General features: G+C 42.0%; 1 protein-coding gene across 2 annotated transcripts in view; it reads right to left on the bottom strand.

Moving 5' to 3' along the window:
• Positions 1 to 1,019: 1,019 nt before the first annotated feature.
• stimate (STIM activating enhance) overlaps positions 1,020 to 24,100 on the bottom strand; it is a 45,038-nt gene continuing 21,957 nt past the window's right edge. The window contains exons 4-8 of one of the 2 annotated variants that reach the window (XM_069939529.1): positions 22,618 to 22,739; positions 14,599 to 14,711; positions 10,468 to 10,545; positions 9,534 to 9,683; positions 1,020 to 1,946 (exon numbers count right to left, since the gene is read on the bottom strand). In XM_069939529.1, coding sequence (XP_069795630.1) covers positions 1,830 to 1,946; positions 9,534 to 9,683; positions 10,468 to 10,545; positions 14,599 to 14,711; positions 22,618 to 22,739 — 580 coding nt within the window. In that variant the 3' untranslated portion in view covers positions 1,020 to 1,829. The other variant, XM_069939528.1, reaches the window with a different exon arrangement.

Here is a 24,100-nt window from a genome sequence, read left to right on the forward strand (position 1 = left end):
CTGGACAGAGTAGATGTGCAGGGTGGTTTTCCATTGTTGGGGAGTCTTGGGCAAGAGGGCACAACTTCAGGATAAAAAGGCATCAATTTAAAACAGAGATGAGGAAAAATTTCTTCAGTCATTGGGTCGTGAGTCTGTGGAACTTGTTGCCACAGCGGCTGGGAAAGCGAGACTGATAGGTATTTGATTAGTCAGGGAATCAAGGATTACGGGGAGAAAGGCCGGAGCTGAGTGGGAGGATGGATCAGCTCATGATTCGATGGGCCAATGGGCCTACTTCTGCTCTTATATCTTGTGATCCTGCATTGTTGAAATGATCTTCTGACCTTTCTACAAGTAAATTAATGTTTCAAAGGTGAATAACACCAATGTTAGCAATGAAGCATGAATTCAGGTGCCCAGACTTGCATCAAAGGGGTATCGACAGCAAATGAGATACAGAGAGTATCTATTGCCCTCTGCAGATAATCTTGTAAAACCCACCCAGGACAACCAGGTGGGGCACACTAGATTCAAAAATCTGCCTCAATGCCTTCTTCATGTCAATTTAACTTTGCATTACTTATACCTCCTGTACTCCCCTACATCAAATATTGTCAGGATTGTTCCTGGAAAGGTTTAATCAAATAAGGGTGGCATGGTTGGCGCAGCGGTTCACGCAACGTCTTTACAGCGCCAGCGATCAGGACAGAGGTTAAAATCTCACGCTGTTTCTAAGAAGTTTGTACGTTCTCCCAGTGTCTGTGTGGGTTTTCTCTGGGGGCTGCAGTTTCCTTCCACTGTTCAAAATGTACTGGGCGTGTAGGTTAATGGGGTGTAAGTTGGGTAGTATTAAAGATTTAAATTTAAAGCATCATAAATATGGGTCCTAATATTGAACAAGCTTCAAAAATATTTGTCTGCCCAAAGAGTCAAAATTAGAACCAGGGAATACAATGAGACAATTTTGGGAACTTGAGTTCCAGGTGGCAGTGATGGGCAATTATGTCTTGCAGGCAATCTGTGTAGTTCAATGAGAATTATGCTGCAAAACATCATTTTATTCAAATTACACAAAGTCAATAAAGTTATGAAGACCAGCCCCCAATCCATTCAGAAATTATGAAGCATTTCACAAAAGAAAAAAATCTCAATGACTAAAAGAATGGGTCCAGCGAAGGATTCGGATTTAGAGTTAGTGTCTGATGATAGGTTGTGGTCCAGATGGGCTGGCAAGGAAATGGAGAAACGAGGGCGAGAAGAAGACAACAACATTGGAGGGAAAGCAGGAATGCCAAAATGGGTGAGTATAAAAGGAGGGAGGAAAAATGCATGGAGAAAACAGGCTGAACAGAGAGGAACAACGAGGGCAGCAATAAGTTGCTACATTTGCCCTTCTATTGGGGTAACTTCTATTATTCCAGCATTTTTGATTTGGTAATTACCAACTTTTTGTGTTAACAAATCTCCAACTTGTAACCACATTATACCAGAAAGACAACTGCTATCTGTAACCTTTGAAAATTCAAAATTCTAGGTCAAGAAATATTGTATACAAACAGAGCATCATATTTAGTAACTTGAAGCCCAAGGATCAAAACTTGATGTAGTGAAAGAAATCCGTTCTCCTGTACCCAGTTGTCTGTACATTTTCCATGTGCAAGTAATGGACGACATTGATCAGGAATGTTTGGTATCAGTGCAAAGAAAGCTGAGATCACACGCATAACCACCTCAGCCTTTCAGGTCCCTGTGCTGCTCCACACACTGAACGCAGCCCATTTTCACAGTGTAGTTTATAGCAGGAAAAGATTTCCTCTGCGATGACAGAACATTGTGGTCATTCTGGGTCATACAGGAAGACCTCCAAATCGCAACTTCTTTTTAAGAGGCTTTATGTTTGTCAGTCTCCTAAGGTCTTCGTCACCTTCAGATTCGTCCAACTCATCATCGCCTGCAATGAGAATCTGTGAACCACATTCAACAGTGAGAACAGAAAATTACAAATAGCAAACCAACATTACTGGAAGTCTGCAAACACTGGATTCGAGTGCACGACACAAAGGTGCCGGTGAAACTTAGCAGGTCATGCACGCAGCATCCACGGGATGGGATTCGGGCCTGAATAAAAAGGTGGGGAAAGAAGGGGAAGAGCACAGGTCAACAGGTAAAAGGTGATATATGGATACAGTTTGGAGGGCAGGAGAAAGAGGCTGAGAAGTGATAGATGGAGAGGGCAGAGGATTTAAAAGGGTAGCACTCTGATAGAAGTGTGGGGAGAATGGTGTGTCTCTCAAAATTAAAATTTATTGTCACGAACATGTCATGAAATTTGTTGTTTGGTGGCAGCGTCACAGTGCCAACTATTTCTATGAACCACGTTTCCTTCTATTTCCTTTTCTTCAGCCTTTGGCTCAATTTGTCCATACTGACCAAGTTGGCATTCTGAGCTGGTTCTATTTGCTTCCATTTGGTCCATATCCTTCTGAATCCTTCTTATCTATATATTTTGAATGCTGTAATTGTACCTGCTTCTATAGCTCAGAACCCCATCATTTCTTCTATAACACCCTCCAGGGCCCTGCTTTTACTGCACAAGTCCTGCCCTAGCTTGACTTACAACACGTCACACTTGTCAGAGTTAAATTTCATTTATCGTTCTCTTGACCACCTTCCCAAGTTTTTCATAGAACGGTAGAGCACAGGAACAGGCACTTCAGCCTAAATGTCTGCCCGAGCATGATGCCCAGTTTAAATCAAAACTCTGTTGTATGCACATGATGTGTATCTCTCAATCCTTGCATATGCATGGCAACTGAGAAACTCTTAAAAGCTACTATTCCATCTGCTTCCACCACTACTCTTGGCAACCTGTTCCAGGTACTTGCCACTCTCTGTTGAAATGACTTACCCACACACATACTTTAAATTTCACCACCGCCACCCTGCATGTTAAATGTACGTCCTCTAGAGAGTAACAATTTTACCCTGAGAACAAGATTCTGACTGACTATTCGATTGGTGCCTGGACTAACAACTCAATCAAGTTTGGAGCATCAACAATGCTAAGAACGTTGTGGATAACGCATTTGTGAATCAGCTGCATTACAGTACAAGAGCCATGAGGAACGATCGGATATCCTTGACCAAGAGACAGAGCAGCAGCAGGAAGGAAGTGCAGGAGTCCATTGTGGTCATCTCCCTCCAAATCAGATGTATCACTCCTCAAGGAAAGGCAGCAGTAGCCAACATCATGACATCGCAGGTAGCTCTGCTTCACAGGAGGGCAGGAGAAAGAGACGCACACCTACAGTGGCAAGGGATGGCATAGTAAGGGGAAAAATAGGTGTTTCTGCAGACAGAAATGGGTCTTTCACCAACAGTTATCAGGCTCTTGAACCACCTGGCACAATCCTAACCATAACTATTCCACGACCATTAAAGGATCTGTGCACAAACTGCAGAACTACCCATCTTTTACATTTATCTCTTTTTTGGTCCACGGCATATTGTTTTAATTTTTAAATTTAAACAACATATAATTGTTGTTGGTGTATCCTGCATACCTCTGTGGCTGAAGCAAGTAAGAATTTTGGTGCCCCTGTGCATTGTACTATTGTGTATGACAATAAACTCTTATATATCATTTCAAATGATAAATTCCATGTCAACAACATCCACAGCTCTATCCTCATCACCACTACAAAACACTCCATGCCTTCCCTCACACATGTAAATCACATGCCCAAGTTTCATCTCCAAGAACTTCCCTGCTACTAATGCAGGCCTCACCAATCTATATTATCCTCAATTCCTTTCTTGAACAAAGTGACAACAAAAGTAAAAGCAAAAGAGAGGGCATACGAGGAAGCAAAAATTAGTAGGAAGATAAGAGAATTGGGAAGTTTTTAAAAGTATACAGAAGTCAGCTACGGTCATTAGGAAGGAAAAAGTGAACTTTGAAAGGAAGCTAGGAAACAATATCAAAAAGTTTTTCAAAAAGGCAAGAGTAGATATAGGACCGAAAGAACATGACACAAGGAGATGGCATTGGAAGTGAGTAAGTATTTTGCATCAGTCTTCACTGTCAAAAGATATTAATATATCCAAACTTTCAGGGGTGTTAGGGAAGAGAAGTGAGTGCAGTCACGAACACCAGAGAGAAGGTGCTTGGGAAGCTGTATGGTCTAAGGGTAGATAAGTCTCCCAGACCAGATGGAATGCAGCCTCGGGAGAGAAGTAGTTATAGAGATTGTGGAGGCATGAGTAATGATCTTCCAAGAATCAGTAGATTCTGGCATGGTTCTGGAGGACTGGAAAATTACAAAGGTCACTCCGCTATTTAAAAAGGGAGGGAGGTAGCAGAAAGGAAATTATAGACCTGTTGGCCTAACATCAGTGGTTGGGAAGATTGTCAAGAATGAGGTTACAGAGAACCTGGAGGTGAATGACAAGATAGAGCAAAGTCAGCATGGTGTCTTTATGGGAAAATCCTGCCTGACAAACCTACTGCAATTTTTTGAGGAAACCACAAGTAGACAAGATAAAGGAGATGCTATGGATGTTGCAAATTTGATTTTCAAAAGGCTTTTGAGAACGTGCCATATATGAGGCTGCTTAGGGTTAAGGCCCATGGAATTACTGTAAAGATACCAGCATGGGTGGAGCATTGGCTGATCAGCATAAAACAGAAAGTGGGAATAAAGGGATCCTAGTCTGGTTGGCTAGCAGTTACCACTAGTGTTCCACAGGGATTGGTGTTAGGGCCATTTCTTTTTACTTTGTATGTAAATGAGTTGGACTATGGAATAAATGGCATTGTAGCTAAGTTTGAAAATGATACAAAGATAGGGGGAGGGGAAGATAGAAGAAAAGGAGAGGCTGCAGTGATTTAGATAGAGTAGGAGAATGGGCAAAGTAGTAGCAAATGAAACACACTGTTAGAAAGTAAATGATCATGCCAGACTATTATTTGAATGGGAAGAAAATTCAAATTTGGAGGGTCTTGGGAATCCTCGTGCAGGATACCCTAAAGGTTAATCTTCAGGTTCAGCTAGTGGTGAAGAAAGTGAATGCAATGTTGGCATCCATATCTAGAGGATTAGGATACAAGAGCAGGGATGTGATGTTGAGGCTTTATAAGGCACTGGTGAAGCCTCACGTGCACAACAGAGTACTGTTTTGGGCTCCTTATTCAAGAAAGGCATGGACAAAGGTTGTTTCCCATGTGAGAGAGTCTAGGACAAGAGGTCACAACTTCAGGATTGAAGGGTGCCCGCTTTGAACAAATATGCAGAGGAATTTCTTCAGCCAGAGGGCAATAACACGTGGCTGAAGGGGTGGAGTAAGGGGCAGGGTTTTAAGTTTCTGGATAACTGGGACCTTTTTTGGGGGAGATGTGACCTGTACAGTAAGGACGGGTTACACTTAAATCCCAGGGGGACCAGAATCCTGGCAGAGGTATTTGCTAGGGCTACTCAGGATCCTTTAAACTAGAATGGTTGGGGGGAGGGAACAAAATAGTACAGAGCAGTAAGGAGAAGGTTAGAATGAAAACAATGAAAGTTTGTAGTAAGTATTTGAATATGGATGGGCAGGTGATAGAGAAGGGAAATGCTCTGGAAGAAGATGAAGGGCAATTGGCAGGAAAAGTAAATAATGTTGTTCTTAAAGATGAGGGAAAACAGGGATTAAAAAATGGGAAATCCCTGAAATTCATATATTTTAATGCCAGGAGTATTGTAAAAAAGGTGGATGAGCTGAAGGTGTGGATTGATACTTGGAAGTATGATGTGGTAGCGATTAGTGAGACATGGTTGCAGGAGGGATGTGATTGGCAACTGAATATCCCTGGGTTTCGTTGTTTTAGGTGTGATAGAGTCGGAGGGGCAAGAGGAGGTGGGGTTGCATTGCTTGTCAGGGAAAATATTACAGCGGTGCCTAGGAAGGATAGATTAGAGGGCACATCCACGGAGGCTATTTGGGTGGAACTGAGGAGTAGGAAAGGAGAGGTTACACTTGTAGGGGTGTATTATAGACCACCCGGAGGGGACCGAGACCTAGAGGAGCAAATCTGTAGGGAGATAGTAGATATTTGTGATAAGCACAGGGTTGTAATTATGGGAGATTTTCCACATATAGATTGGGAAACACATTCTGTGAAAGGAATGGATGGGTTAGAGTTTGTGAAATGTGTGCAAGATAGTTTTTTACAACAATATGTAGAGGTGCCGACCAGAGAAGGAGCAGTGTTAGATCCACTGTTGGCAAATGGGATGGGTCAAGTGACGGAGGTTAGTGTTGGCGAGCACTTCGGGTCCAGTGATCATAATGCCATCAGCTTCAATGTCATTATGGAAAGAGAGAAATCAGGGCCAAGGATTGAGGTTTTTGATTGGGGAAAAGCTAGATTTGAGGAGATGCGAAAGGACTTGCAGGGTGTGGATTGGGACAATTTGTTTTATGGGCAGGATGTAGTAGAGAGATGGAAGTCTTTTAAAGATCAGATTTTGAGAGTGCAAAAGCTTTATGTTCCTGTTAGGTTAAAAGGAGGGGCAAAAGGTTTGAGAGAGCCGTGGTTTTCAAGGAATATTGGAAACTTGGTTCGAAGAAAAAGGGAGGCGTACATTAGATATAAGAAGCATGGAGTTAAGGAGATGTTTGAAAGATACATTGAATGTAAGAGGAATCTTAAGAGAGGAATTAGGAAAGCTAAAAGAAGGTACGAGAAAACTATGGCAAGCAGGGTGAAAACTAATCCAAAAGAGTTCTACAAATATGTTAATGGTAAGAGGAAAGCTAGAGACAAAATTGGTCCCTTAGAAAATCAGAGTGGAAAACTGTGTGTGGAACCTAGAGAAATGGGGGAGATATTGAACAGTTTCTTTTCTTCGGTATTCACTAAGGAGAAGGATATTGGGAGATGTGGGATAAAAAAAGCAAATTGGGTAAATATGGGGAATATAGAGATTACAAAAGGTGTAGTTTTAAGGCTTTTGAAGAATATAAAGGTGGATAAGTCTCCGGGACCAGACGGGATCTTCCCCAGGACATTGAGAGAAGTGAAGGAGGAAATAGCAGAGGCTCTGGCGGTAATTTTTCGAATGTCATTAGATATGGGGATAGTGCCGGAGGATTGGCGCATTGCGCATGTGGTTCCATTATTTAAAAAGGGTTCAAGGAGGAAGCCTGGCAACTATCGGCCTGTAAGTTTGACGTCTGTGGTAGGTAAATTAATGGAGAAAATTCTTAGAGATAGTACTTATAAACATCTGGATAGACAGGGTCTGATCAGGAGCACTCAACATGGATTTGTGGGAGGAAGGTCATGTTTGACCAATCTGATTGAATTTTTTGAAGAGGTGACTAGGAATGTGGATAGCGCAGTGGATGTTGTCTATATGGACTTCAGTAAGGCCTTCGATAAGGTACCACATGGAAGGTTAGTTAGGAAGGTGCAGTCTTTAGGTATAAATTTTGAGATAGTCAAATGGATTGAACATTGGCTGAAAGGGAGAGGCCAGAGAGTGGTAGTGGATAATCGTCTGTCAGGTTGGAGGCCGGTGACCAGTGGTGTGCCTCAAGGATCTGTATTGGGCCCATTGTTGTTCGTTATATACATTAATGATCTAGATGATGGGGTGGTGAATTGGATTAGTAAATATGCAGACGATACTAAGATAGGTGGAATAGTGGATAATGAAGAAGGTTTTCTAGGATTGCAGAGGGATTTGGGCTACTTAGAAAAGTGGGCTGAAAAATGGCAGATGGAATTTAATGCTGATAAGTGTGAGGTGCTTCATTTTGGTAAGAAGAATCAGAATAGGACATATGTGGTAAATGGGAGAGCATTGAGGAATACAGAAGAGCAGAAAGATTTAGGAGTGACGGTACATCGTTCCCTGAAGGTAGAAACTCACGTGAATAGGGTGGTGAAGAAGGCTTTTAGTATGCTGGCCTTTATCAATCATTGCATGGAATATAGAAGTTGGGAGGTGATGTTGAGATTGTATAAGACGTTGGTGCGGCCTAATTTGGAGTTCTGTGTGCAGTTCTGGTCGCCTAATTATAGGAAGGATATAAACAGAGTGGAGAGAGTGCAGAGAAGGTTTACCAGAATGTTGCCTGGGTTTAAGAATCTGGAGTATGGGGAGAGATTGGACAGATTGGGTCTTTATTCTTTGGAGCGTGGAAGGTTGAGAGGGGATTTGATAGAAGTATTTAAGATTATGAAAGGGATAGACAGAGTGGATGTGGATAGACTATTTCCGTTAAGAGGAGGAAAGATTAAAACAAGAGGACATGAGTTAAGAATTAAGGGGCAGAGGTTTAGAGGTAACATGAGGGGGAACTTCTTTACTCAGAGAGTGGTAGCTGTGTGGAATGATCTTCCGGGAGAAATAGTGGCGGCGGAGTCAATTGTATTATTTAAGAAAAGGTTGGACAGGTATATGGATGAGAGGAAGATGGAGGGTTATGGGCATTGTGCAGGGAGGTGGGATTAGAAAGGGTTGTTTGGTTCGGTGCGGACTAGAAGGGCCTAATGGCCTGTTTCCGTGCTGTAATTGTTATGTTATGTTATGTTATGAAATGAGGAGCCCAGGTCACTGTGTGTATTTAGGAGAGAAACTGATAGGTTCTTGTTTACACAGGGCATCAAAGGTTACAGAGAGAAGGCCGGGAAGTGGGGCTGAGTGGGAAAATTGATCAGCTCATGATTAAATAGCAGGGCAGACTCAATGGGCTGTATTTTTGCTCCTTAGAACCATAGAACGCTACAGCACAAAAGACACATTCCTATCACTCTCTGAGTGAAGAACTTTCCCCTAATGTTTCCCTAAACCTTTCCCCTTTCAACTTAAAACTATGACCCCTTTATTTATCTCCCTCAATCTAAGTGATAAAAGCCAACTCACATCCATTCTGTCTATACCTCTCATAATCTTGTAAACCTCTATCATATCTTCCTTCATTCTTCTTTGCTCCAAGGAGTAAAGTCCTAATCTTTCTCTATAACAACTCCTGAAGACCCGGCAAAATCCTAGTATATCTTCTCTGAACTCTCTCAATCTTACTGATATCCTTCCTGTAGCTAGAACTGCACACAATATTCTAAATTTGGCCTTACCAATGTCTTAAACAACTTCAACATAATGGAAAAGATGTGCTGGCATTGGAGAGGCTTCAAAGAAGATTCATAAGAATGATTCCTGGAATGAGGAATGCTTGACGGCACTTGGACTGTACACCCTTGTGTTCATTAGAATTGGGGGGCGGGCAGGGAAGGTGGGCCTTGTGTTCATTAGAATGGGGGGGGGGGGCGGGGACGGGAAAGGTGGGGAGGACGTTGAAATCCCTGGACAGTGCATGTCGCGAAGTTGTTTCCCTTAGCGAGGGAGTCTAGTACAAGAGGGGACAACTTGAGGATTGAAAGGTGCCCATTTAAAGCAGAGATGGGGAGGAATTTCTTTAGGCAGAGAGCTGTGAACGTCTGGAGTCTGCTACCACAGGTGGATTTAAGGCAGAATTAATTGGTATCTGAATATCCAGGGTACCTCTGACTCGGACTCCTCATGCGAAGCTGCTCTTCTGTATCTAACTTTGTTGCTGCTTCTGGAATCATCCTCTCCACCTTCTCCTTCCAGTTTAGCCTTAGTTTTGCCTTTCCTCATTAGAAAATTATCCACTACCCAAAACATTAATGCCTATGAGAAATGATAGGGAAAAATAAATGGTAGCATTAAAAATTGTGCAGATAGACACAATGAATTTTAACACAACTTTAGCCATATCTTTGACCTATCAGGCAAGGTTAATGGAACTATGTTCATAATCACAAATGCTCATTGTTGGTCTGTGAACTCAAGTGTTCATTTAAATATTTTATAGCATTTTCAGAAATCTGAATGTTTAAATTTCAAACTACGTGGATGATACTCCCAATTAAGCATCTCACTTTCTGCTTAAATTTACAAACTATTTACAGTAAAAACTTCTGTTATCTGGAATTCAAGCAGCCAGCAGCCTCAAGCAACTGACATATATTAAAAAAAAATTGCAGAAAATAAATGGGTAAAAATGACAGGTTTAAAATGAGCACGTCTCACTGCTGGTTCGCCAATCACGCAACCCACTATCTCAAACAACTGGAAAATTCATTGATTTGGCATCTACTGATCCCCATAGGTGCCAGATACCAGGGGTTTTACTGTACATTGGAATAGAGATAAGAATCACAGAGTGATCCCCATAGGTGCCAGATACCAGGGGTTTTACTGTACATTGGAATAGAGATAAGAATCACAGAGTGATCCCCATAGGTGCCAGATACCAGGGGTTTTACTGTACATTGGAATAGAGATAAGAATCACAGAGTGATCCCCATAGGTGCCAGATACCAGGGGTTTTACTGTACATTGGAATAGAGTTAAGAATCACAGAGTGCCCCACACTTTCATGTTTAGAAATTCAACTTAGATGGGTACCTACATTAACAAAGAACGGGACAATTAGCACCACAATGGCCAGCTCCAGCTGTGGGTTCTGGATTGGATTTAGCAGAGCCACCTGGAAACCAAACACACACACACACACAAAAATTAAAGAGCAAAAATGAAAGGCATTTTAGGCTACCAACCTTCTCAATGCATAGCCACTTCATTGACCTCCACTCTCAATTTCCCTTTGACAGTTCCATATAAAATTGAATGCATATTGCAACACTGGAATGCAAAGTCATCTACATCCTTGAATGACTGTTTCATTACAAAACATCATCTTTGATACCTTCTCCCATTCTTCACCAACAACATGAAAGGATCTCATGGACATCCAGAACCACAAGGCTGAAAACGTCTTGTGGTACTATATGTCCATACCTGGAGGCATGTGATGGGTAGTGTGCCTCAGGGATCAGTGCTGGGTCCACTAATGTTTGTCATCCATATCAATGATCTGGATGATAATGTGGTAAATTGGATCAGCAAGTTTGCAGATGACAAAAAAAATTGGAGGCGTTGTGGACAGCAAAGAAGGCTTTCAAAGCTTGCAGAGGGATTTAGACCAGCTGGAAAAATGGGCTGCAAAATGACCGATTGAATTTAAAGCAGACAAGTGTGAGGTGTTGCATTTGGAAGGACAAACCAAGATAGGACATGCATGGTAAATAGTTGGGCACTGAAGAGCGCAGTAGAACAAAGGGATCTGGGAAATACAGACAGTACATAATTCCCTGAAAGTAGTGTCACAGATAGATAGGGTTGTAAAAGGAACTTTTGCATATTAGCCTTCAGAAATCGAAGTACTGAGTATGGGAGCTAGGATATTATAATGAAGTTGTACAATACATTGTCAAGGATGAGGTGGAATACCAGGAGGTGGATAAAAAAGGTGAGGCCCAAGTCAGCATCGTTTCCTTACTGGAAAATCATACCTTACAAACCTATTGCAATAGTTTGAAGCAATCACAAGTACGATGGATAGACAGTGAATGTTGAGTATTTGGACTTTCAAAAGGCCTTCAACAATGTGTCATACACAAGGCTGCTAAACAAGATGAGAGCCCATGGAATTACAAGAAAGATACCACCATGGGTAGAGCATTGGCTGATCGGCAGGAAACAGAGAGGAGGAATAAAGGGATCCTATTCTGACTGGCTAACATTTCCCAGTGGTGTTCTGCAGGGGTCAGTGTTGGGGCACTTCTTTTTATGTTGTATATAAATTATTTGGATTATAGAATAGATGACTGTGGCTAAATTTGGTGATACCAAAATACGTGGTAGGGGAGGTGGTGCTGAGGATACTGAAAGGCTGCAGAGAGATTGGATAGATTAGGGGAAAAGGTCAAAGAGAGGGCAGTTGAAATACAATGATTGGTAGAAGAAATAGACAGGCAGACTATTATTTAGATGGGGGAAAAAAAATTTAAAATTTTGATGTGCAAAAGGACTTGGGAGTCCTTGTGCAGGATACCCTAAAGGATAACCTCCAGGTTGAGTCGGTGGTGAAAGCGGCAAATGCAATATTGGCATTCATTTCTACAGGAATAGCATACAAGAGCAGGGATGTAATGGTGAGACCCTATAAAGCACTGGTGAGTCCTCACTTGGAGTACCGTGTACAATTTTGGGTGTCTAATTTGAGAAAAGACGTGTTGGTGTTGGAGAGGGTTCAGAGAAGATTTACTAGAATGATAGCAGGAATGAAAGGGTTAGCATATGAGAAAGGATGTTAGCTCTGTACTGAGCTTGTTGAAATACAGAAGGATGGGGGGGGGGGGGATCTCATCGAGACATTTCGAATGCTGGAAGGCCTGGACGGAGTAAATGTGGCGAGGATGTTTCTCATAGTAGGGGAGTGTAGGACAAGAGGGCATAACTTCAGGATAAAAGGACGTCAATTTAAAACTGAGATACAGAAACATTTCTTTAGTCAGAGGATTGTGAGTCTGTGGAACTTGTTGTCACAGGTGAAAGTGAGGTAATTAGATGCATTTAAGGCAAAGATTGACAAGTATTTGATTGGTCAGGGCATTAAGGGTTACAGGGAGAAAGCTGGGGAATGGGGCTTTGTGGGTGGATCGATCAGCACATGATTAGAATGGTGGAGCAGACTCGATGGGCCATTGGGTCTACTGCTCCTACATCTTGTGATCCTGTGACAATGGTGAGGCCAAATTTGCAGTATTGTGTGCAGCTTTGGTCACCTAAGATTGAAAGAGTGCAGATTTGCAGGGATGTTGCCGGGACTTGAAGAAAGGAGTTGCAGGGAAAGGTTGAACATGTTAGGTTTTATTCCCTAGCATAGAAGAATGAGGGGAGATTTGAGGAGGAGGATCTGACTCTACAGGACAGTGACCATGGTAGCAGACCAGCAAGGGGCTCAACAGCTGAAAAACCCACTCAAGCTGCAGGTGGTCAGCAACATGGTTGAAGTCCTCAAAAGACTGCCCATTGATGGTAATTTGTGGTCAAAGGGCCCACGTAGGCTGTGGACATGTTGCGGTCGAAGGACCCACCCAGATTGTGGGCTGTCGAAAACTGACTCATTGGGAGCAGATATCAGAATCAGGATTTGTGAGGGTGCTGAGGGCTAGAAAAGCTCCCATCCTTACGGCAGACAAAAAGAAGTTTTGTGCAATATTACATTTACTGTATTATTACATGACAATAAAGGAATCTTGAATCTTGATAGAGGTGTAGAAAATTATTTTGGGTATAGATAGAATAAATATAAGCAGGCAATTTCCACTGAAGTTAGGTGAGATTAAAAACTAGAAGACATGGGTTAAGGGTGAAAGGGAAAAAGTTTAAAAGGAACATTGGTGGAACTGCATGCAGAGTGGAGAGAATGTAGAACGAGTGCCAGCTGAATTGGTAAATGTAGGCTCAATTTTACATTTAAAAAATAGACATACAGCACAGTAACAGGCCCTTTCAACCCGTGAGCCTGTGCCACCCAATTGACCTACAACCCCAGTATGTTTTGAAAGGTGTGAGGAAACCGGAGCACCCAGAGGACACCCATGGAGATATGAGGAGAATGTGCAAACCCGAAGATTTGAATCCCAGTCGCTGATGCCGCCCTAATACAACGGAGAATGCAATAATGCGGAAATGAAGAAAAATTTAGAGAGATACGTGGATGGGAGGGATATTGACTGGGGGCAGGTCAGTGGGACAGGGCAGAATAATTATTTGGCACAGACGAGAAGCTCAGGCACATAGCTCCTTTACCTCTGTATCAAGGCATACTTCCTCCAGACTGCATTGGACTCTAAATGGAAAGCTCATCAGTATTCGTGAGGAAGAACACGGAGGTGTTCCAGAATATGTCTCGTTAGGAAAGAGGAAGTGTTAAAGATAGTGAAGTGGATACGTTCAAAGTGGCTGAGAGGAACTATCCCAAGATGCTATGGGAAGCAAGAGAGGAGACTGTTAGAGTTTAATGGAAATTTTTGCAAAGTTAATCTTTCGAAAGGTTTTCTACATCGAGAGTAGGGATTATATGGAACAGGTGGCAGATACAATTACAATGCTCAAAAGGCATTTAGATGGATAGGAAGTAAAAAAAATAGTAGATATAGAAATTGTGGGAGCAAATGGGATGAGTCTAAAAGGCAACATGGTAGACATGGATGCATTAGCAGATGGCCCCTTTTTGTGCACATACTCTGTATTATCATCTGTGATAAGATTCAGGATTCACTGGGGAATCGAGAAGCAGGATATCATATCAGAGGTTGTTGAAAACCTGCAGATAATGAACCATTCCACTGATTTATCCCCAATTATCTTTAGTCATCAATTCATTATCAATATCAGATTTAAAATGAACAATACTATGGGCTTTTTGAGTAATCCAGTTTTAGAGCATGGAAACAGGACCTTCAGCCCAATTTATCCATGCTGACCAGGTTGATATTTGATAGCAGTCAACAATCTGTTTGTATGCAGGGTCTCAATCTGAAACATCCGCTGTCTAATACCCTTCATGCAAGCTGCTTAACTTGCCAGGAACCTGTTCGTTTTAGCCAACATTAATAGCGCAACCTTATGAAGTATAAAAATTGGAAATGCAGCAGTTGCATCATAGCTGGAGAAGTTAAGGTATACAAACCTTCTTCCACTGAGGTAAAAGCAACACTACTATCACTACCGTCTTCTCCAACATCATAATCAGTAAGTAAAGTGCACACTGTCCAACCCAAGCACTGCATTCCAGCGGATCTCCTGCAAAATAAGTTCAGTCCATGGGATTACTACTCCAGGCAAAGTTATCTAGATTGTTTGAAGACAACTGGTGTAACTTTTACAGAACTGAGAATCAGACAATTTCTTCTCTGGTGAGACCACACTTGGAATATTGTGTTCAGTTCTGGTCACCTCATTACAGGAAGGATGAGGAAGTTATATAGAGGGTGCAGAGGTTTACCAGGATTTTGCTGGATTGGAAAATATGTCTTATGAGGTAGAACTAGGGTTTTCCTCCTTGGAACAAAGAAGGCTAAGAGGTGACTTAATAGAGATCTACAAGATTATGAGAGGCATAGATAAGGTCGTCAGCCAGCAACTTTATCTCAGGGTAGAAGTAGCAAACATCAGAGGACATCTGTGCAAAGTGTAGGGAGGAATGTTCAGGGGCAACTTTAAAAAAAATGTACACACACAGAGTTGTGATTACCTGGAATGCAGTGCCAGGGGTTCTGGTGGAGGTTGGTACAATCAGAACATTTAAGGGACTTTTAGAGAGGCATATGGATGAAAGAAAAATATTGGCTTATTAGGTAGGGAGGTTTAGTTTTTTTCAGGTATATATAGGTCGGCACAACATCATGGGGCGAAGGACCTGTACTGTACTGTGCTGTTAGGTTCTATGTTCTCTGTTTACAATCACTCCTTTCAAAGATCTGCATTCCAACCTGTCTTTTCTCCAATTTCAGGAATTGCAATTCATATTTTAAAAAGATGAAAACAAAAAACTTTTAAAGTAGGCTCTAATGAAATGGGCATTTATCAAAAGATACAAGTGGATAGATAATGGGGAAAACTGTATCAAAAATTTTGCAAAAGGCCCAAAGACTGGAAGTGTAGTAGACAGCGAGGAAGGCTTTCCAAGGTTGCAGAGGGATCTAGACCAGATGGGAAAATGAGCTGCAAAGTGGCAGATGGAATTTAATGGAAACAAATGTGAGGTGTTGCACTTTGGAAAGACTAATGCAAGGTGGGACGTACATGGTAAACAGTAGGGCACTAAGGAGTGTGGGAGAACTGCGGGATTTGGAAAAACAGATTCATAATTCTCTGAAAGTGGTGTAGAAAAGAATGCTTTAGGCATGTTAGCATTCATAAATCAAAATACAGAGGATAGGAAATACACAAAATTGCTGGAGAAACTCAGCAGATTCTGCAGCATCCAGAGGAGGCAAGGATATATAATCAACGGTCGGAGCTCCGACGGACACAATGGAACCTGCTGAGTTTCTCCAGCACTTTCATGCATTTGCTATAATCACAGCATCTGCAGACATTATTGTTTCACCCCACTGAGTAGAGTAATTGGGATGTTATGGTGAAGCTTTATTAAACATTGGTGAGCCAAATGTAGAGTATGGTGTGAAGTTCTAGTCACTTAACTACAGGAAAGATATCAATAAGATGCAGAGGAGATTTACAAGGATGTTGCTGGGAATACAAGGAAAGGTTAAACAGGTTAGGACTTTATTAAAGAATGGAGGGAGATTTGAAAGAGATTTACAAAAATATAAGGGGTATTGGAGTAAATGCAAGCAGGCTTTTCCACGTGAGAACACGAGTTAAGGGTGAAAAGGGAAGTGTTCAAAGGGAATATTAGGGGGAATTTCTTCACACAGAGAATGGTGGGAGTGTGGGACAGGTGCCAGTTATAGTGAATGCGGGTTCGATTTTGACATTTAAGAAAAATCTGGACAGGTACATGATGAGAGGAGTAAGGAGGGATATAGAATGGATGCAGGTCAGTGGGACAAGGCAGAAACGTTTGGCATAGACAAGAAGGGGCAAAGGGCCTGTTTCTGTGCTGCAGTGTTTTACAGGCTGATATATCTGATGCTATACTCAAGATAAAGTGCTTTGATACATCCCAGAGATGCAAGGCTCCAAACAAATATAAGCCTTGTTTACACATAGAATCAATGGGCCAAAGTTACAGAAAATTTGGCTCATCTACAAAGTAGATTTACCTTGTTATTGCGTGTGTCAAACATAAACAATCTGTCCGATTAGTTACCGATATTTTCCAGCAACCTTTCCAATGAATACAACTGACATTTATCGCCATATAAAGTGGTGACAGGATCTTTCCTTTAACCTGCACATTCCATACACAACTGACAAAGAAAGACAATTTAAAGCAGAGAGCAAAATGTAACTGTGCCTTGCTGAATGCTGAAATATCTTCACCCACCTAATTAAGTGCAATTTCAGTGCCTAATAGCATTCTGCAGGGTTCTGCTCTGGGACACTTGCTCAATGTGATTTTAATAAATGACTTGGATGAAGAAGTAGAGTGGTGTGTCAGAAAACTTGCAGATGATACATGCTTGGAGGTGTTGCGGTAGGATATAGACAGGATGCAGAGTTGGATGGAGAAATGGCATATGGAGTTCAGTCCAGTTAAGTGTGATGTGATACACTTTGGAAGCTCAAACTTGGAAGCAGAGTTTGTGGTTAATTGCAGGAACAAAGAAATTAAAGCACATACAGGATCTTTCGCCCAGTGTTGTGCCAACATAATAACCTACTCTAACAATTGCCTATAATTTCCCTACTGCGTAACCTTCTATTTTTCTCAGTTTCATGTACCTATCTAATAGCTACTTAACAAATCCTATGTACCTGCCTCCTCCACTGCTGCCGACAGCACAGTTCATACAGCACCACTCTTTGTGTGAAGATCTTACCTCTTATACCCCCCTGTACTTTCTCCAAAACACCTAAAAACTATGCCCCATCACGTTGGCCATTTCAGGCCTGGGGAAAAAACCTCTGGCCATCCATACGATCAATGCCTCTCATCATCTTGTACACCTTTATCAGGTTACTCCTCGTTCTCTGTTGCTCCAAGGAGAAAATACCAAGTTCACTCAACCTATTCTCAGAAGGCATGCTCCCCAATCCAGGTTGCGTACTTGTAAATTTCCTCTGCCCCCTCTCAACAGCATTCTCATCCTTCCTGTCATGGGGTGCCCAGAAATGAACACAATTTCCATGTGTGGTCTAAGGTCTTGTATAGCTGTAACATTACCTCACAGCTTTTGAACTCCTTGAAAGTTAATGGCAGTAGAGGGGAAGCCACCTTTTCTGAAGGAGGAAGACATCTCATATGTTCTGGAATGGAAGACCTCGTCCTGGGAGCAGAAGCGGCAGAAATGGAGGATTTGAGAGAAAAAGGAATAGAATCCTTTTAGGAGATAGTGTGGGAAGATATGTAATTGAGGTAACTGTGGGAGTGAGTGGGCTTATAGAAGATATCTGCCGATAGCTTGTATCCTGAGATGGAGACAGGGTGATTGAGAAAGAGGAGATTGTTGACCAAGTGAATTTGAGGTCAGGGTAAAAGATGGCAGCAAAGTGAATAAATTTGACCAGCTCATCACGGGTGCAGGTGGCAGCACCAATGAATCAGAGGAAAAGTTGAGGCATCTGCATGCACACACTTGCAGAATGAATTGTTCGACATACTTTGTTTAACAGGAATAAGCCATTTGGCTTATCATCAAGAACTTGCCTTGGTGACTCAAGTGCTTGCCCAGACACTTGTTAAGTATTGTGTCTCCACACCACCTTGTCAGGCAGTGCATTCAAGATTGTAACAACTCTTTGAGGAAAATCTTTCTTCCTCAGATATCCTTTTAACCTCTTAGCTCTGAGCTCAAACCTATGCCCTCCAAGACCTCTGTTGTGGGGAAAATTTCTCATTATTCACCCTATCTATCTCGTTAATCACTTTGGTGAGGTGGACTCGTCGAAAGGTGCAGACCACCAGAAAGAAAAAGCATGTAGCCTAAAAGGCAGAAGGACCAGGACTGGTATATAAATGTTCCAGGGTAACATGGTGGCAGGTATTACAGAAACAGTAGAAGAGCAGTGGTGGAGTTGCCATATTTGTCAAAGGTATCACAGCAGTCTTTGGAGAGGATATTACCTGAGAACTATCATGCAAGTCAGTGTGAGTAGAAATCAAAAACTGAAAAGGAATAGTTACCTTGATTAATGTATGCTGGAGGTCACCAGGAGCTGGATGATCAAATCTGAGGAGAGATTGATGTCTGTAAAATAGCAGGGCTGTAGGTAATTTCAACTTCCCCAGCAGTGTTAGGGGATTGGATGGAGTGAATGTTGTGATGTGTATTCAGGAAAACTTTCGACAGCAATATTCTTGGGATGGGGCAATATTAGACCTTTAACTAAGGAATTAAGTTGCTAAGGTAACTGAAGTATCAGTAGGGGAACAGTTTGGGACTAATGGCCACAATTCTATTTGCTTTAAGATAGATACGGAAAAGAATAACACTGGTCCTCAAGTTTAAGTCCTAAATTGGGGCAAGATCTGAGGAAGTTAATTCAAGATTGCCTCAGGCAGTAAGCAGTCTTAGATTGCATCAAGGTGGATAAATCTCTAGGTGCATCCCAGAACACTGTGGGAATGCAGGAAACAAACTGATGGTACCTTGACAGATATTTTTAACTCTTCACTGAGAAAAAGAGAAGTTCCAGCACATGGGAGAATGGAAAGTATTCTGAAGACAGAATTGATCAACATTTGGATAGCCAGGGAAAAATTAGGGAGAGCCAGCATGGTTTGGTATGTGGAAAAATAATGTCTTACAAACTTAATCAAATTGTTTTTGAACAGGTGTCAAAGAGGGAAGACAAAGACAAGGCAATTGACTTTATATGGATTTTAGTAAAGCATTTGACAATGTCTCAAGATGTGGCAGGATTTTTACTGGAGAGGCAAGCATCAGGACCTTTAAGTTTACTATTATATTGAACAGAACGCAGGGGCCGGGACTCAGCGAGTGGTAGAAGTTTCACACAGCAGCCAATAAAAAGCAATGATCGAAGAGAGGAGCCATCATGAGAGTGGCCCTGTGTAAGAGCGAAAATGCCCTTGGGATCAAGGGTGAGCAAGCCAGATCTCGTGATTCACTTTGGAATCAAGATTCCTTTATTGTCATGCAATAGTACAGAACATGTAGTACCTGTATTACATGAAATTGCTTTCTGCCTGCCATAAGGCAAAGAGTCGCTATTAGCGTTACCCGACACCCCTTACAGTAAGAGATACAGAGAAATAAAAGAGTCCCTTCAGAGTTGCTGAGTGTCCGTGGATTCACCTCTAGCACTCCCGCAGTCGTATAGACTCCGGTTTGATCCATCAGCAACCCGAGCTCCAGATCCAAACCACTGATATGATCAGGAAGCCTTCAGTGCCCTTTAGTTTCAAGAGAACTATGGAAAAGTAAAGGTCTGGTCCTCTGTTTAAGATTCTCAATTGAAGAAAGGCCAATTTTGATGATATCAGATAGGATCTGCCATGTGTGGATTGGAAAAGAGAATATTCCAGCACAGTAGAAGCCCTTCAACCCACGACGTTGTGCAGACCAATATAAACCTACTCAACAAACAAAACCTTCTCCACCTCACACCCATAATCCTCAACTTTTCTTGCATCCACATGCCTGACTAGGAGTTTTTTGATTGCCCCTTTTGTACTAGCCTTAATCACTACCTCTTGCAATGCATTCCAGGCACCCTCTACTTTCTGTGTAAAATAACGTACCCCTCATGTCTCCCTCAACTTTCCTCCTCTCACCTTAAAAGATGTCCTCTGGTATTTGCTGTCACCCTGGGAAAAAGGTGCTGGCTGTCCATCCTATCTGCCTCTCTCATAATCTTGAGCGCCTCTATTTAGTCACCTCGCATCCTTCTTTGGTCCAAAGAGAAAAGCCCTAGCTCTGCTAACCTAGCCTCATAAGACACATTCTCCAATCCAGGCAACATCCTGGTAAATTTTCTCTGTACCCTCTCCAAAACTTCCACACCCTTCTGTAATATAGCAACCAGAACTGAACTCAATATTCCAAGTGTGGTCTAACCAGCACTTTATAGAACTGCAACATTAACTCACAGTTCTTGAACTCAATCACCCGACTAGTAAAGGCCAGGAAACCATAGGCCGGTGACATCAATAAAAGACAAGTTATTGGAAAGTGTACTATGAGATTGGATAGACAAGTATTTGGATAGACAGAGACTTGATTAGGGATCGCCAACAGTTTTGGTCTCCAAAGTGGAGATATGTTAGCTTCCTTTAAGAAACATTGGGATAATTACATGGACGGGGGACTGGAAGTATAAGGGCCTAATGCAAGCAAATGGAATTAAATTGGAGGGCACTTTGTTCAGCAAGGACAAGCTGGGTCTGTGAGCTGCTTCCATGCTGCAAGGATGCTTAGGATTCCCTCAGCTACCTCTGCTCAAAGGACACACTGCTCTCTGTGAGAAAAAATTGCTTCTCAAGTCTTTTTTAAAAAAAATTTTTCAACTCGCTTTAAATCTGTGCCCTGCAGTGTTGGACTCACCTACTCTGGTAAAAAGGACAATGACCATTTCCCTCATCTCTGCTCCTTATGATTTGAATACCTGTACAAGATCATTCCTCAGCCTCCTCTTCTACAGGGAGAAAAGTCTTAACCAATTCAGCCTTTCCTTATAATTTAAGCCTGCCAGTCCTATGCAGGTGCCCATACTGACCAATGAAGGCAAGCATGACGAGCACCACCTTCTCAAACTGGGTCATTACTTTCAGTGAACTACTGAATGTATCTGTTTCACAAAGCTCTGTCCCACAGTACTCTCCAGAGCCTTGCTGTTTAATGATTTCATCCCAGCCCTGGTTCAAGGGTCAGAGTTTTACAGGTAACATGCCCTTTGGCCAAAGTTGTGCAGACATTCTGAGCCTGTTTTTAAACATGTACAACATGGAACATTACAACACTGTCCAGGCCCTTCAGCCTTCAATACGGCGCTGACATATGTACTCCACCACAATCTAGTCCTTCCCCATCTTACACCCAGTATTGTCCTTACATCCAAGTACCCTTCAAAGCGTCTTTTGAATGCCCCTATTGTACCAGCCTCTCATTATTCCTGACAATGCATTCCAGTCACCCAACACCTTTTGTGTAAAAAAACCTTTCCTCTACTCACTTCCAATAAATGTCCCTATACAATCTCTGCGCTGCTCAGTACAACATCTTGCACGTTTCAAGCTACACAGCACATTTGCTGAAGTTGTTCACCAAGTAATGTCACTTGCCTGTGCTGTAGAGTCATGCCTCCCTGATGAATACAGCAGAGTGCAATATCCCCACTTGGTGCATACCAGTGTGGTGTCTCTGCACTGTACGCCACACTGTATGTTGCTACCTGCCCCACACTGTACAACAAACTAAACCTTCTCCACCTCACACCCATAATCCTCAGATTTTCTTGTTTGTTGATTACACTGAACATCATCTCTGTCTGCTGCATGGTTTCATGTCACAGCCTCACCTGTGCCACACCACAAGGTGTTTGGTCCCTGTCTGTAGCCTGCCGCACCATGTCGTGTTCTTGCATGCACAGTGATGCCTGATGTAGTTTCTCCTTTGCACTGCACAATGTAATTTCTCATCATTGTGGTACAAGCTGACGTGGACATTTACCCCCTCCATAAATCTTCGTCCGCGAAGCCAAGCCAAAGAAAGAGTACAGATCAAGTAGAGACATAACACCATGCACTACAGAGCACTGCTTTAGCACCCATTTCATTGGAAGTCTCACAAATGACAGAAATAAATTCCTAATCTATGAAAAAGCCTCACAGGTTATTTTCAGCAACATATCCTCATCGTGTCTTAAATAAAATGCAAACCTCTTGGATTTTGCAGCATAGTTCACCTTAATGAAAAGTTAATGGCAATTGCTTCTCATCCCTTTGTCTTTCACTCACAACGAAGGTTCATCTATTTTCTCCCACTCTACTTGGTTGTCAACAACAAGAATAAGTTGGAAACAGGAAGAAAATAGAAGAAAAAATGACTTTTATTACCATACTCCCCAAAACGAAGAGAATCCCAATGTTGCCATTCAACTAGGACACCTACTGTTCGCACTCCAACATAGATCAGGAGCATACCGAGTGTGGCGTCCAGAAGGAAATTAATCAGATACCTGCAGTGAAACAGAAAAACATTAGACATGAGATGCATAATGAATACATTCCAGCAAAAGAAGTTTTTAAAATACAGTATTACCCCTGCTATCAGGCATCTATGGGGATTGGTAGATGCCGGTTTAGTGAATTTTCTGGTTGTTGAAATTGCGAGTTGCTTAATTGGTGAACTGACCGCTAGACGTGCCAATTTTAAACTTTCCTATTTTTTACCTATTTATTTTCCATAATATTTTGGCTTGAATTTTTCTTTGGACACGAGCATGTGCAAATTCAAATTTAATCTGGACAACGTGGTATTTGATAACTACCTTTGGCCATTTTCCCCAACTATAAGCCTGCTAAGATTTATTAAATTAATATTCATCGCGTGCAGTGGCACCTTTTATATGAAAATTCATTGGCAGAGGAATTAAAGTCGAGAGGCCAGAGGTGCAAATAAAGTAAAATGAGAATTAAGAGTGACTCTTGGATTGGCACATGGATGCAAGAGTAAAATAGGTTATGGGTGGGAGATTGGGAAAAATAAATTGTTGTGAAGTTTACATAGGCTATAACAACATTGTGGGCTGTGCTGTAATGTTAAGGAAAATATTTTCTCTAAAAACCTTGTCAGTGGAATCCAGAATACACTGATTGTAGGTGTGCTGGTACAGGTTCCATTGCAGGATTGGTTGAAAGGGATCTGCAGAATTGCTTTGAATGAGAGGCAGTGTAGACATGATGGACCTTCTCCTCTTCTGCAGCTATTCTCAGGCCCAGCCCACATTTCATACCCACCCCAATTATCTTTAAGATGGTGGCTATTTCCTCTGTGGCCTAATGCTGAAGGTCCCATTGTTATGAAGGATTCCCGGCATTAACTTGCCCTTGCTGGTGAGGAATTTCCAGCAATAATGAAGATTTAAAATATTTCACATTTTGGCTTGATTGTGACTTAAGAAGAGTGCGTGGATGATGTGGTGCGCTTATCCTTTGTTTTTGCTGTTAAGATTGCAAGTTTACAAGGCGCTGTCGGAGTTGCTTTTGGCCTGCTGTTAAGTTGGATCATGTGGTTGCATATGGGCTACCACTGCAGCGAACAGGTTTTAGTTGGTGGAGTGTTCCTCGTGAGTGTTTTTGTGGCTCTACTCATCCAGGCAAGCAAGGAATACTCAAGCACTCTTGAATTGTGCCTTGCAAATGTGGCTTTGGGGGATCAACTGGTGAATCAATCAGTACAGGATACCTGTTGCCATAATATGTATGCTGTTGGTCTGGTTAAGTTTCTGGACAACTACGAGGGTCTGAGGTCTTGATAATGTTTTTGAATTAAAAAAAGACAATTATATTCTCCATGGAAATGGTCAATTCCTCGTCA

The sequence above is a fragment of the Narcine bancroftii genome, chromosome 5, assembly GCF_036971445.1.
Source record: "Narcine bancroftii isolate sNarBan1 chromosome 5, sNarBan1.hap1, whole genome shotgun sequence".
In the NCBI taxonomy this organism is placed as follows: Eukaryota; Metazoa; Chordata; class Chondrichthyes; order Torpediniformes; family Narcinidae; genus Narcine; species Narcine bancroftii.